The sequence below is a fragment of the Miscanthus floridulus genome, chromosome 13 (assembly GCF_019320115.1).
Source record: "Miscanthus floridulus cultivar M001 chromosome 13, ASM1932011v1, whole genome shotgun sequence".
Classification (NCBI taxonomy): Eukaryota; Viridiplantae; Streptophyta; class Magnoliopsida; order Poales; family Poaceae; genus Miscanthus; species Miscanthus floridulus.
In genome coordinates, this window is record NC_089592.1 from 84,596,734 (window position 1) to 84,611,488 (window position 14,755).

At 48.7% G+C, this 14,755-nt stretch overlaps 1 protein-coding gene across 1 annotated transcript; it reads right to left on the bottom strand.

Moving 5' to 3' along the window:
• Positions 1 to 3,709: 3,709 nt before the first annotated feature.
• LOC136501995 (probable L-type lectin-domain containing receptor kinase S.5) lies at positions 3,710 to 6,739 on the bottom strand. The gene is made up of 2 exons (XM_066497491.1): positions 5,282 to 6,739; positions 3,710 to 4,800 (listed from the first exon to the last, which is right to left on the bottom strand). Exons 1-2 carry the CDS (start codon positions 6,648 to 6,650, stop codon positions 3,923 to 3,925), a joined length of 2,247 nt encoding a protein of 748 aa, XP_066353588.1. The 5' UTR covers positions 6,651 to 6,739; the 3' UTR covers positions 3,710 to 3,922.
• Between the last annotated feature and the right edge of the window lie 8,016 nt (positions 6,740 to 14,755).

Sequence of the window (14,755 nt, forward strand, 5' to 3'; positions counted from 1 at the left end):
CATGTAAATCTCTTCTGACCACCTAGGCGCCATTAAGGCGTGTTGTATTAAAGTTTTCCTCTATTTTAACACAAAGACGCATAAACCTTTTGCGTGATCGAGAAAAAAAATAAAAGATTTAATATTAATTAGTATCATATTATTAGTTGATGTAGAGCTAAAATATTCTTCTCACTATATATCTATGTGTCAACCTTTGCTGATAGAAGTATATCAGGATACCAGGACTAATATACGGGGAGCAGGACTAATATACGGGGAGCCTAAGGTTTGGGAATTCCTAATGTAGTCCGTTAGATTTGTTTTCCTCTCTCTCTATTGCATCACCACCAGTTTACGGAACCTCCTCGCATCAGCGAGTTTACGGAACCTCTTCGATCAGGTGTTTGGAAGCGTTTCGTGCTACTGCTTGTGTTCTTCACAAGGAGTTGCCTTCCATTCAATTTAAACGGTCCTGCATACTACTGTCCTCGTGGCCGACTGCATACCACCGCCACCGCTTGTGTCCCAAACACCGATCCTCTTAAGCCTATATTCATCTCAATTAACATATGTTGAAATAGATTGAAGTAGAACTAAACTAAATTTTATTTCATTCCACTTCAATACATGTGGATTGACGTGATACATATGTCGAATTCCACTTTAGCGTTCGCCCGCTCATTTTGAATTGAGCGAACCGTGCACGCGGCTCACTCCACGGGCTACGGATACGGATGAACCGATTCCAGATTGGTGCTCGTTTCACTCGGCTTCGATGAACACTCCCTCCGACTTCTATTCCATTAATTATGAGTTGGACTCGTTTTTCTTCTTTTTTTCCATGCGAGATACTCCGTATTCGTGAACGTTCGGAGGGAATAGAAGTCCGATGTAATTAATACAAGTCGTCTGCGTGGCTTCAGTGCTTGTATTAATTAATTAATAATGTATTATTATTATTCTTTTTTTTCTTTTTTACTTTTTACAGTAGTCTATCAATTTTATTTTTATATTATCAACATACCTGTTAAATATGTTACGATATTAATTTATACCTCTAAGTTCTTGAATATGACTTATACGTCCAATTTTACATCTAAGTTATTTATCAAGTTATATATCTAAGTTATACATAAAAGTTTTGTGTATATTTTTTTAGCTTTTTGGGAAAGAAATTATGTTGATAAGTTTGTTCCGCAACATATTATACATAAAAGTTATGCGTGTCACGTAGTAAGTTATATGTATAACTTTGTCAAGTTAAAGGTAAACGGATCAAGTCATGTGTATAAGTTATATGTATAAGTTATACCTTTAAGTTTGTTTCAGAAGTTATACATAAAAGTTGTGAGTATAACTAGTATAACTTTGTAACTTTTCAAAAGAGAAAGTTGCGAAATTTTTTTTGCCAAAAATGGAAAGCTTTCCAAAAACAGAAATTTGTAGATTTTTTTTGCCAAAAAAGGAAAGTCGTAGGGCTGTCTGAACGTTCGTTGTTTAGCCAGACCGATACACATGTATCCAAACAAGGCCTAAAGGTACAATACAATTTTCTAACTATTAATATTATTTCTTTTTTAATCCATTCAATATTACTTCCTATTACATCTATGCTAATTTATTTCATGATTTAGGCCCCGTTCGGCTTGCTGAAACTTGGCTGGAACTGGTTCAAAAATATTGTTCTGGCTGAATTGTTGTGAGAGAAAAACACTGTTCCGGCTGAAAAAAGAAGCCGAACAAGCCGGCTTCTGGGTAAGCCGAACCGGGCCTTATATTCTATAAACATACTCCTAATGTTCCAATACTAAGTATGGATAACTGGTACCAAAAAAAATATAAAAGAGAAGAAAAAACGTCCATAGCACTAGCAGCATCATACTCCATGCCATGCCATGGGGTCGGTCGACCTCCTCTAGGGCCCATCTTGGCCCAACTTCGTCGAGGTTGGTTCTTTCTTCATGTATTGCTATTCTACACGTGCATAAGACAAAAATCTTGTTCATTGTTTTCATATGTGTTTGTCAAGGTGGATCTTTCTCCCCCACAATTGTTTACTGTTTTATTTTATGCACAAAATGTGGAGACAAACACATATATATACAAAGAGACAAAGAGACATATATAATAGAGCAATTGCATTAATAGTATATAAAGCACTTTTTATTATTAGTAAGCAAACTTTATCAAACTAACACACCATTTAATCTAAAGCGAACTGAACTTAAACAAACTAGCCTAATAGCGTTTGATACTAACATCAAGCTCAAACTTCTAATCTAGATTTTCATCAACTAATCTTTTCTCAAGCCTGGAGACATAACGGCGTAACACATTAAACTTGTCTTCTAATTCAAAGCGTTGCATCTCATGGTCAAGCCTATCTCGCAGGGACTGGGTATACTTAAAAAGATCACTATACTTTTTGTTTACACTCCCAACAATGATCCTCTTACGCTTTTTTTCTTGCACTTTAGCAGACGGAGGCACCTTCTTCTTCTCTACCAGAGTAGAGGTTTTCGGTGGAATCCTAACTTGTCCTGGTTCAGCTCTAATCCCCTTGATAGTCACTCTTGGCTTCACTTGACACTAGGTGGCATAAGCAGTATCTCCATCCTTAACCAAGGTCTCCCCCTTCCTAGAAGGAAGGATGTCAAGATAATTGGCTTAGGATTCAGCTGATCGAACGGACGCTTCTCTCCTCCAATCTTGTATTTCATTGGAACGTGAGAAATTGGAGGCACAGGCAATGGGTGAGAAGTGGTGGATGCACCAGGAAAGGTTGCCTACCCATAAAAGGGTTCAGCTGACCTGTTCCAACCACTAAGAGCTACATCTTTTGCCGGAGTTGGAACAATCTCTCTTGGAGGCAAAACACTGAGTGCTAAGGCTTCCTCTCGTCGCTCAAAATTTCTTAGATCAGTCCCATATGAGGCTTCCTCTCTCGTCGCTCAAAATTTCTTAGATCAGTCCCATATGGAACGATCTGCTTCCCCTTATTTCCAGCCATTTGCGAATGGAAGAGTAAGGCTTAGATGAGGCTTTGAGAAGAGATGAAAAGGCTTGGGATGGCTTAGAATGCTAGTGTCAACTAAGCAATGAAGGAGGATGAAGATATGAGGTTTCTCATATCGCAACCGGCTTTAAGGTGGGCCCATCTAAGGATGAAATTGCTATTAAAGGAACAACCTACGGATTTGAGAGCAAAGCATATAAATAGAGTGAGGATGATGCAGAGTTGTATAAAAACTGGAATGTGTGACCACATTGACAGGGACAGAACCTCATGGAGGCGATAGTAGACTCTTGTCTCCTTGATCCAAAGGCAAATTTTAATATTTGCATCCATCCATCAAATCTCCGAGCTCTTTATCCCATCAGTCTTCTCTTGAGAAACCGGATAACTCTCTACATCGCACACAACTATATCCTTGTGTGTTGGATTGTATGCTCAAGTTTTATTAAAGCTGCCTCCCTCCCCCATGATTCTACCTCACGCTCCACCACTGCACATTTGCAGTTGGACTGCTAGCTGATTTGGCATTTTAGTGAGTTTATAACTCCGAAGACGAAAGTCCGTTTCTTCCAAGAAATCAAACAAAAAAAATACTCCTTTATTTCAGTTGAGTCAATGTGAAGATCTGGCTGTACAATACTAAAATTTCTGACTAGCCTAAACAGAGCCTGTCGTGCTTCACTAAAACAACAGATGCAGGTCTCCTAAAACTTGAAGTGCAGGTGCATGGAACTAAGCTCCTTAACGAATTCGATATTGTACATGGATATATATATTTACATCTTCGAAGCTAGCTGCAATCATGACCAAATGCATGCATACATGATGTAAAAGGCCAAGATTATGTGCGTGTTATATGCTATGTCTATGCACACAAAGCAAGCCCTGGATCAACGGTTGGGAAGTAACCGTCGCTGCCGTTGATCAACGGCCGGAGGAGAGGGCTGGGAAGTAACTGTCGCTGCTGTTTGGCGCGGTGTGCCGCTGGAAGCTTTCGTAGGAGGTGCTCTGCGTGGCCCGCGTCGACACGCCGTCGTCGGTGCCGGTGCCACTCGTGGTCACCTCGACATCGCTCAGCTGGAAATTCGCTCCCCCCTCGGGCGGCCACACGAACCGGGGCTTGAACGGCGGCACCTCGGGCGGCGGCGCGGCCTTGGTTAGGACCTGCAGCACCTGCGGCATGGTGGGCCGGTCGCCCGGGTTGGGGCTGCTGCACGCCAGGGCGAGGAGCAGCAGACGGGCGGCCTCGTCGTGGTCGAACTCGTCGGCGCCGAGGCTCTGGTCCACGGCACCAAGCAGCGCGCCGCGGCCGTGCATCTGCCACACCCAGTCCGACAGCAGCGGGCACCGGGGGTCGCCGGCGCGCAGCGCGAGCTGCCCCGTGACCACCTCCAGCACGAGGGCGCCGAACGCGAACACGTCCGTCTCGCGCGACGCCTTGTGGCCGACGGAGTACTCGGGCGCGATGAACCCCCGCGTGCCGTTGACTTGGAGGTCGGTGAAGGCCTCGCGGTCGTCGTCGAGCACGCGCGCCAGGCCGAAGTCGCCCAGCCGCGCGCGGAAGGACGCGTCCAGCAGCACGTTGCTGGCCTTGACGTCGCGGTGCAGCACCATGCGGGTGTACTCGTGGTGCACGTAGTGGAGCCCCGCCGCGACGTCGCCCACGATGGCGTACCGCCTCGCCCAACTCAGCACGGGCCACCGCTGCTCGTGGACGCCGCGCCGGAACAGGTGCTGCTCCAGGCTGCCGTTGGGCATGAACTCGTACACCAGCAGCAACTGCCCTTTCTTGTAGCACCAACCTGACAAAAATGCAAGCGACGCAGTGCTCGTCAGATCAGAATGGAAAAAGAACAAGACGCATCTCATCGTCCAGTGGACATCACTGCACGTTCGCTCTAACTATAGCCTACTCTGTAGGATTTGTTCAATGGTGATGCCCAATAGAAGAAAAATCAGGACGCGTACGTCACCGGGATAGTTGAACAACAGAATACTAAGTTGTTTGTTCGTTTACGATTTCATAAACGTGTCAGAATTTTAGTAGAAAACGTTGCCCCTTCTACTTGCCCATCACTACTGACTCGTCAATGCTACAAAATGAAGTTGCTGGTTGTTCAGCCTAAAGCTACTAACCACCTACAAGCCTTCAACTGATGCAAAAAAATGGTTAGGAAGTCTAAAACTATTACTGCAGCCTAGTCAAGTCTCAGGTCATGATGAACCAAAATGATGATCATCAGCTAACCCCTGATCATGCATTTGCAAAAATAGATCACATACCGATGAGGGGGACGATGTTCTTGTGGCGCAGCCGGTTGATGATGTCGACCTCCTGGAGGAAGTCGGTGACGTCCTTACCATCGTCCCGGATGAACCTCTTCACCGCCACGTCCATCCCCTCCGGCAGGGCCTCGTCGGCGGGGAGCACGCCCTTGTAGACCATGCCGTACCCACCTTTCCCCAGCCGGAGCCGCTCGTCGAAGTTCCTGGTGGCCTTCTTGAGCTTGTCGTACGCGAACCCCCTGGGCATCCCGGGGAGGTTGCTGAGCTGCTGCTCCAGCCGCTCTTGCCGCCTCTCCATGGACCGCCTCGCGCGCAGCTTCCTGGCGAGGAAGAAGGCGGCGACGCCGACCGCGACGACGGTCACCGGCACGACGACGGCGACGATGACGACCCACGTCGTGCTCTTCTTCTCCGGAATCACCTCGATCGACAGGGTCCAGTCGAGGATGCAGTTGAGCTCGAAGTCGGTGCCGGTGGACGCTGTGAAGCCGATGTAGGCCTGCTCCGGGACGTGCTCGCTGAGGTCCAGCGGCGAGTCCAGCACCGGGGACGCCGGCTTCGGCTCGCCCCGGACGGCCATGTACACGGACACGTGCCGCGCCGCGCCGTCGTACTCGACCCAGGCCGTGTAGTTGCGGGGGCTGGCGCTGTCCGTGGCGATGCGGAACGCCGTCAGGTTCGCCGTCTTGAAGGACACGACGGAGCCGACGTTGAGACCGACGTGGTTGTCGCTGGGGTCGTAGTCCTGCTTCGTGGTGTCGAACTCGACGGCCACGAAGCGGTTCCTCGCCGCCGGGCTGGATTCCAGCGTTGCGTTGGTGAGGCCGAGGTAGCCGCCGTAGCTGCCCGGGGGCGGCTCGTCGCGGGACGGCGCGACGACGAAGGTGAGCCCCTCGCCGGGCCGCGGCGACGAGTCCGGGAGGTGGAACACGTTCATGGAGAAGGTGCTGTTGAACGACATGACCTGGACGCGCGGGGCCGTGGCACTGCCATTGCCATTGCCGCCGCCGTCGACGTCGACTCGGCGCCACATGGTAAACCGGCGCTGGAGGAGCACGGAGCCGGACTTGTTGACCATGATGTCCTGGTAGCTGCCGACGTTGCCGGTGTCCGGGGAGACCTGGATCGCGCCCTGGTAGATGCGGGCCTCCCTGCTGAACGCCAGCTCCCGCTGCTCCCGCGAGTTGCCCTCCTGGAACGACGTGTAGTTGTAGGTCGCCACCTCCAGCGCCGGCAGCGGCTGCAGCTGCCCCGGGTACTGCGCGCGGCAGACGGTGCAGAGCAGCGAGAAGATGACGAGGCAGCCCAGCAGAGGCGACAGAGGAGAGCGACCACGTCCGCCGCCGCTGCATGCAGCAGGCGCCATGGTCACGGCACGGCAACACGGGTGCCGGAGCCTGGAGAAAAAGCGCAGTGCAGGCAGGCGAAAAAGGGCTGGAAAAGGTGAGTGGGAGAGCGAGAGGAGGGGGGAATCCACCGTGGTGCTGCCGGGCGCTATTTGTATTGCCATGGCCCATGCGCGGCGTTGAATGGTGCCTGGAGGAGGCAGGAGACACCCACCGGGTCAACACCCAAGAGGGGGAGGGGTGCTGGGTTGGTGGCGGTGCGCGCGCACGACGCGAACTTGCCGGGCACCTGCGGCCATCTCGGCGAGGCACGAAACGTGCAGCGACAACGACGGCATACGGACGTACGGACGGTCGGACAGCGACGTGATACTGCTAGAAGTAGAAACACGTAGGGACGGGACGGGACTGGACCGGAGCCAGACGGCCGGCAGAAACGATCCGGCCCGGGTCCGGGCGGCGCGCACATGCACCTTCCGTGCCATTTCTGCCGGCCGGCCGGTCGGAACGGTCAATGCGAGCGTGGTTTCCTGCGGCGCCCGCTGGACCGGAGGCCCGGGGCTCAAGCGAGGCATTCCCCGGCCGCCGGCGCGGGTCGCCGTCTTGCGTGCGCGCAGCAGCTAGAGGCCGGGTTACCGCAGCACGCATGCTGCGGGCTGCGGCGGTAGCGACAAGCGACGTCGCGCTCGCGCTCGGGCGGCGGGGGCCACCAGATGTGGCTTCTGTTTTGGGGCATCCTTGCTGACTTCAACCGCGCGGGAAGTCGCCGTTTTAAAATACTGCATGCCAGGTCAGCAGGACGCGTATACCTATATCTAGATGACTAGATAAAACATATATGTCTCCGTTCGTTTGAGCTTATCAGCCAGAATCAGCCCTACTTTTCAGTCATGAAACAGTATTTTTTCCCCCACAACAAATCAGCCATACAAATTAGCCGCAGCCACAATAAGTCCCGCTGAACAGCCCGATAATAGATATAGAAGTATGTCGGTGCAAAACAAACTTGCTTGAAATGGCAGGAGGTACATAAATGCAAGCAGATATAGGTTTATCCTATGTGCTATTTTTGGTGGTAGCTGCTCATCTTCCAAGTACCAAAAATGTTCCAATGTTTATCTACAGTAAAGTTGCATGTGTTTTCTGTCACATAATGTTGGTAAATAAACGGACTCTAACCTAAAAGGAAAAGTGAAGAAAGATCTAAACTAGAGTCCATTCTCTATATAACTTCTTAGGCCTCCCATAGCGTGGTGATGCCAGAAAACTAAGAATGGGCCCCACACATAGAAATAGAAGTCACTCTTCTTGTGTTGCAGTGGAAGGCATCACTCCTGGCCCCATCATGTCCTGTGTTCTCTCGCCATTTTCTTCAGCATGCATGTCCCTTCTCATGTTTTTGCTGTACGCTGCATGAGTTGGAACCGATGCCTACACTTTCATAGCTCCCAATTTTTGGAGCACCACTGAAATTTGGCATCGCATGCTGCAGTGGTAGAAGTGATGCTTAAATACCCTCTCTTCTTTAGGCGTCACTCTAGGATCACATTGCTGAAGGCCTTACTGAACTCTTAGCCCATATCAAAACTATATATATATGTAGGAGTTGTATATCATAATTATCAATATGAGATGTGCTATACATCAGGCGCTTAGGCACCTAAAAACAACCTGATTATTATGCGGTAAAGCTTAATCATCTAATGCCCATCCAATGGTTTGAGTCTTTTCTTCTACCTCCGATGGCCATTGCTCTTCTATGCGATAGTACATCTTGGCCTCTTGCTCCCACCAACCGCCGACCGACCTCCGTCCTCGACGGTCTCCCGTTTGCCGCATCCAAGCCCCGCCATGCTAACTTGGGCTAATATGATTACCTTAACCAAGAATAGAACTCCATAATATCCATTACTTCTCATAAAAAGACGCTCTTTGGGTATTTCGTGATGCAAAATCATCAAGGATGGTATTGAGATCAATAGTGATCGGCTGATCGAGTGATGTGTGATCGCGTTATTGTCGAGTCTAGCCTGGGTCCTGGAGTGCTCTGCAGTCTGCCCTGATCGCTGGCTTGCCGTTCCGTGTCTCCGCGAGACGGCAAGATGCGAGTCCGCGGCGCGGCTGTGGCTCCATGCGTGAGTCCGTGTCTCCACTCTCCACCTCTTCGGCTGCTGCGGGCCAGTGCTACGGCGCTCGCGTACGTACTAAACTAAAGAATATACGACTGAGGGTCTCTGTATTGTATACATGGGCCTAGGCCCCTCACTCCCGTGGGCCCTCGGTCGTCGCACCCCTGGCACCTCTCTAGGGCCGGAAATGCTATATATATGTGGGAGATATATATCATAATTACATCAGGTGCTTAGGCACCTAAAAACAACCTGATTATCAAGCAGTGAAGCTTAATCATCTAATGCCCATCCAATGGCTTGAGTCTTTTCTTCACCTACGATGGCCATTGCTCTTCTATGCGACAGTACATCTTGGCCTCTTGCTCTCACCTACCGTCGACCGACCTCCGTCCTCGACGGTCTCCGCATCCGAGCCCCGCCATGCTAACTTGGGCTGTCCTCATGACTCCTCCATCCGCGACATCTTTATATCATTCCTTATTGATATAGGAATAGATACTTTAGTAAAAAAAAAGATTCACTCCAATAATTCCTTTAATTAGATCTCCAAATATTGTCATCCTCTATCCCGAATTTTTGCTAGCCAAAGATGGATAGCGGAGTTGGCTCTCTAAAGTGCCCACAAGATATTGAGAAAATGTTGGAAGGTGGAAAGATGATTTTTATTCAAATGGTTTAAATGACTCTCTAAATGATGATTTAGAGAGTGAGTTTAAGAAAAGCTTGCAATAGACCCTAACATCAGCATGCTCAACATCATTTGGAGTATGCCGAGATTTTCATACGACTGAACGATAGGAGATGTGTATCGATATTCAGAGAATAAAGAATAGTCATCCTATTTTGTGCATCTATGTTCTTCTACTTTCATCTATTGAGTTTCGTAAGAGATAGAGAGAAAGATGTCCTAACCATAACCGACGTGTTTAATTTATAACACATAATAAACAATTAACTCTATTAGCATATCGGATAAATATCTTCGATAAACCAAAAAAAAAAAACACGCAAAAAGAACCTTGACTATTTCTGGAAACCGATAGAATAGTAGCCCGTACATATTCAGAACATCAGATTTCCGAATCAAAGTCAAAACTCGCAGCTAATAAATGTCCAGTTTTTTCCTTTTATTTTTTTTGGATCATATAATGTTTGGCTATTTGCCATCACCTGGACCGTGTTGTCGCCGACCTTCTCTTTTGCTGCTTTGATTTGATGTTTTCATTCATGCTTCGAGACAAGCATGCATGACGTCGAAATTTCCAAATCGGGATAACGGATAAGTTATAACTACTTCTTGTGTGAAGGTGGCAAGAGCATGCTCTTATATATATCATTATTAAAGCAATGATCATGATCAGTAATGTTTTCACTTCCTCACATGATCATCAACTCGATCATGGTTACAGCAAAAGGGTTAGCAAGTAATCAGGCGTGTAAATATCCCACGCAACAGATTGCCATTTTTACCACGACGCAGCTGACATCTTCAAACCACTACAGATAGAATTTCCGGTCAGTCCATGTATAGGCGCGTCTGTAGCTACAGTTGGAGAATCGTAGCATCAGCTTCTTCTGTGTTCATATCTAAGAATAGTACTTCGGTTCAAGTCTCATCAGCACAGAAACGCTTGACGAGTACCAAGTGTAAACACAGCTATACTGACTTATACATTTATACACTCCTTGCACCTGCCCGGGACTTTCTTTGGCCCAGAATTCTTCATTCTGAGATTGTCAACTCTCAGAGCAGTGTAATATATAACAACTCCTTCATGGCAATCCCTTTGCTTATACTCTTCCATGGCTGATTCATGAGATTCCCTTATGCCCCCACCGCACATCTTATATAAAAAAATAAATCCGTTATGCAATGTGAAGTTTCCACTGCAATACAGAGGAATGGATGTCGTGCTGTTTAAGTTGAACTACACAGTTTCTTGATTTCTTCTGAAGGGTCATTCGGATGCAATGCATCCATCCATAGCAAGAGTCAGACTGAAACCGGATGCAGATTCAAATTTTCTCTTTAAAAAACAACACTTGTCCATTCTGGACGGCAAGCATCTGTCATCTGTGGACAGTCAAGAAGGGCCAAGTGGCCGATCTGCGCAAACCGTGGCGTTGGAATAATCGCCCAGGCCCAAAAACAACATCCAAAATCGTCAGCAGATCACAGAGAGCACAGGATGGTCAATGGCCTAGCATCTCCGTCTCAAGGTGGAAAAAAGAAATGTCAACATCTCCGTACATTGTCTGATAGTATTGCTAGTAACCATATTATAATTTAGAACCCCCTAAGCGCGTATTCAGATGACTGTGAAGCGGCACTTGGACGACAAGAGGAATGTCAATATATATCTATGAAATGCAGAAACTGTACTTGGAAGTACCATATAATTTGACAGTCGCATCACGAACACAACCAACTAGCCATTTTTTTCAGTTTCCCAAAGCAAATTGCATGCGCGTCACGTCTCATCGTATTTTGTGAGATTTTTTTGGTGGTGAAATCTCTCTAAGAACGTACAATACGAGTCGCTACGTTCGTCTTGTTCTTGGGGTCCATCCGGGCTCCGGCAATAGTGTTGTAATACAGACATTCCCATATTCTTTTTTTCTCCAAGTGCAGTTTGTAACACACAACTAACATGTTCAGTCAGCAGGCCAATAGAAGCATTCCGGACGTCACAAGCTAACCACACACAGTAAACAACTTGTTCGTATTTTAGCAAATAAGGAAATTTCGTCAGAGATGAAATGAGAGAGACAAATCGGTATCCTGATACAGTGATACAAATGTCCGGGCCCCGTTCGTTGATCTGAAACTGGCTGAAAAATACTGTTCTGACTGAATTAATGTGAGAGAAAAACACTGTTCCGGCTGAAAAAAAAAAGCTGAACAATAGCTTATGATTGTGCTAGCTCCTTTTAGCTGTGATCAACGGATCAAGTCCCTTTCCATCGCCTTGTAAATTTAATGGGAGATTTCTGAGTCATCGTCAGCTAGCCTGCATCATACGAGCGTCACAAGGCTGAAAGTTTCAGCAATCACTGGCGCTGGCCGAGAGAGCGGCCGGGTGGGCTGACGGGAGCACGGCAGGCCGCGCGGCTGTGGCTGGATATCTGCCGGTCCGTTCGGATTGGGCTTGGGCCTTTCAGTTTGGTCAGCAATTAAATTCGTGCAGTTCAATAAGACGACGTGTTCAATTTATAAGGCACAAACAAATCCAACTCCAACTCCAAATGAAAACTATTTAAACAAAAGAAAAAGAGCGCCACAGTTTGGAGCATCCCACATCCACTCGGGGTCCTCTAAAGCCCTGGAGCAGCTTGGGCAAATTGGACTACTGCGGGGCATGCTTTTGCTTTTGCCTTTTGAAGTTTCTTGTGCGTTTCACTTGATCCAAAAAGACTCCAAGTAGAACATTGAAGCCAGCAAACCCATACAACCACTTCATGTTCCTCCAAAATCTTTTGGAACAGCATCTTACCTGAATAACAGAAAAAAAAACAAAAACAAAGCGTCAAACATATAAAACTGAGTCAGGTTACATGTTTGTTGACTTACGAACCACTGATCTAATACGTAAAATAACATATTTCTTTTTATTCTAAATTGTGAAACCGATAAAATTAAATTATAGCTTGCCTAATGAGAACCGCTATCAAATGAATATTGCATCTTTATGTTACTTTTTTTTTAACGAATCAGGTAAGAGAGCTGCCGATTATATTAAAAAAAAGTCTAAAGTGGGCACAACGATACAACAGCGACCAACAACCACGTCAGAAAACAAACTCAATAAAAAAAGAAAAAAAATAAGTTTAGTTGGTCGGATTGGGACATCGACACGAACTACACAAAGCCAAAGCTCAACTCTGAAAAAAAGAAAAAAAGAGAACCACCACCTAACTCCAAGCCACCATACTGCACTGCCAACCCCTGGACAACTAAGGATGTCAGGGCGAAAACACCGTCTTCACCGCTCGAGCGGTCGTTACCGACGATGATCCACACCGAGCTAGCCTGCTGCCAGATAGGACTAGCCGCCGTAGGTCGCTGCAAGCCGTGTTGCCATCCCACAATCGGATCCGCTTTGCGCCGCCTGTCAGGACGATGTACCACACCGGACTAGCCACCGCCAAGCAGGGCTAGCCATCGTAGCCCGCTTCAAGTTGCCAAACCAACGCGTGGCGCTCACCAAGCCGATCCCGTCCTCCAAGATCTAGGCGCATACACGGTAGTTTCCAGCAACCTAGCTGCCTAATCAAAGGTAGAAGTGCCACGTGGGTCCTCCGGCTGCTAGTTAGAAAACCTCCTTACACCGGAGCGGTCGATGAGCAGGACTACCCGCCGCTAAACTATGCAAGTCACCTCGGCAACGCGAATCTTCTGGCCACCACCTCCCACGCTAGCCTCCGCCAACTTCGTGGGTGCCGCCCACGCCAGCCTCCTAGCCATCTTCGTGGGCGCAACTAGCACATGGTCCCTCCTGGACCGTCGACCTCCATCAAGCAGATGCCAAGCCCTCCAATCGTTGCGCCAACACCCTCTTCGTAGCCACCTTCTAACGTCATGGGCACTGGACCCAAATCATTCCACCTTGTTGGCAACCACCATGGCTGGCAAAGCACGAGCTTCCAAAACGAGACCTCCAACGAGGTGAACGATGACACAAGCACCACCGTCGCCAAACCAGAGTTTTACACCTAGGAAGAAAGCATCATGCAAAGGGAGAGAGTTGGTCGATGGACGCTTACAAGGAAGTAAACGATGTCCGCATCGCCATCTTCGGCCCTAAAGAGTAAGGCTTTCGCCAAGGCCCCCAACCCCTGCACACGCCTCAATGCTGCCGCTGCCAAGCGAGGGTTGCCGCCCGTCATTCCCATCCAGAGCTCAGCCCTGCACAAGGCCGAAGCCGCAACCAGGCCCCAGGCCGCCGGACCCCAGGGCAGCAAGGTAGCATCGCTGTTGTCCAACACCGCTGCCGGCCGCCCTCACCGATGGTCTGCCGCCACACCGCCCCTGCCATGCTACAGAGCGCGGCCTTGACGAAGATGTACGGGCCACCGCCATCGCCGCCATGAGACCCTGAAGGGCGAGGATCGCCCCACCGAACGTGCGCAGATCCAATACAGGGGGACCGGATCCGGCCGCCGGAGGACTGAATCCGCCGCCCCCTGAGCTCCCGTCGCCGAGGCCACGCCCGTAGTCGACGGCGAGCAGCAGCAGCGCGTGGCCACCTCCACCTCAGCAGGCGCGCGGGAACAGGCAGGCTTGCCCCGGCACTCTGCAGGAGTGCGGGTGCCGCCGCTGGCATGGACACCCTCCCCGACGTAGATCGGTCAAGGCGGCACCGGATCCACGCGCGCCGGAGTTAGAACCGGCCGCCGGCAGCTGCCTCGCACAGGAGCTCCTCCGGGGGGAGAGAGACCCACCGCCACCGTCCTTGCTCTCTCCCGGCCAGGCGGTGGAGGCGTGGTGGAGGGCCTAGCGGCGGCGGTGGGAGGCGTCGCCCGAGTCATCCTCAGAAAGCAACGCGGGGGCCTAGAGTATTCCACGGGTTGAAAATAAGACGTTACATACAAATCCAATTTGTCTATAATAAGATGTAAATCGTAGTAATCATCGACTAAGTTGACTATTTCGAAGTCTTAGAGAATGGCCTTTCGATTTGTTATTGCAAACCAAAAATAATGAAAATTCATTTACGGCATGCAGACACACATGAATAGGACGCACATGACATCTAGCCGCAATATTCCAAAGTAATCGACAGGAGCTACCCCTTCGTTGCACAATGATAAGCATATTTTGATCATAGAAAAGCCAAAATTAGACTTTTGTCGTTAATTTCTCTTACTATGTATTGTCATTTATTAAAAAATAAATATCATATCAGACACACTTTGAATACATTCTATTGGTACATGTTTCATGTTCAAAATTTGTACATGCTAGGTAGCGTGCTTGTGCATTGCTACGGAAT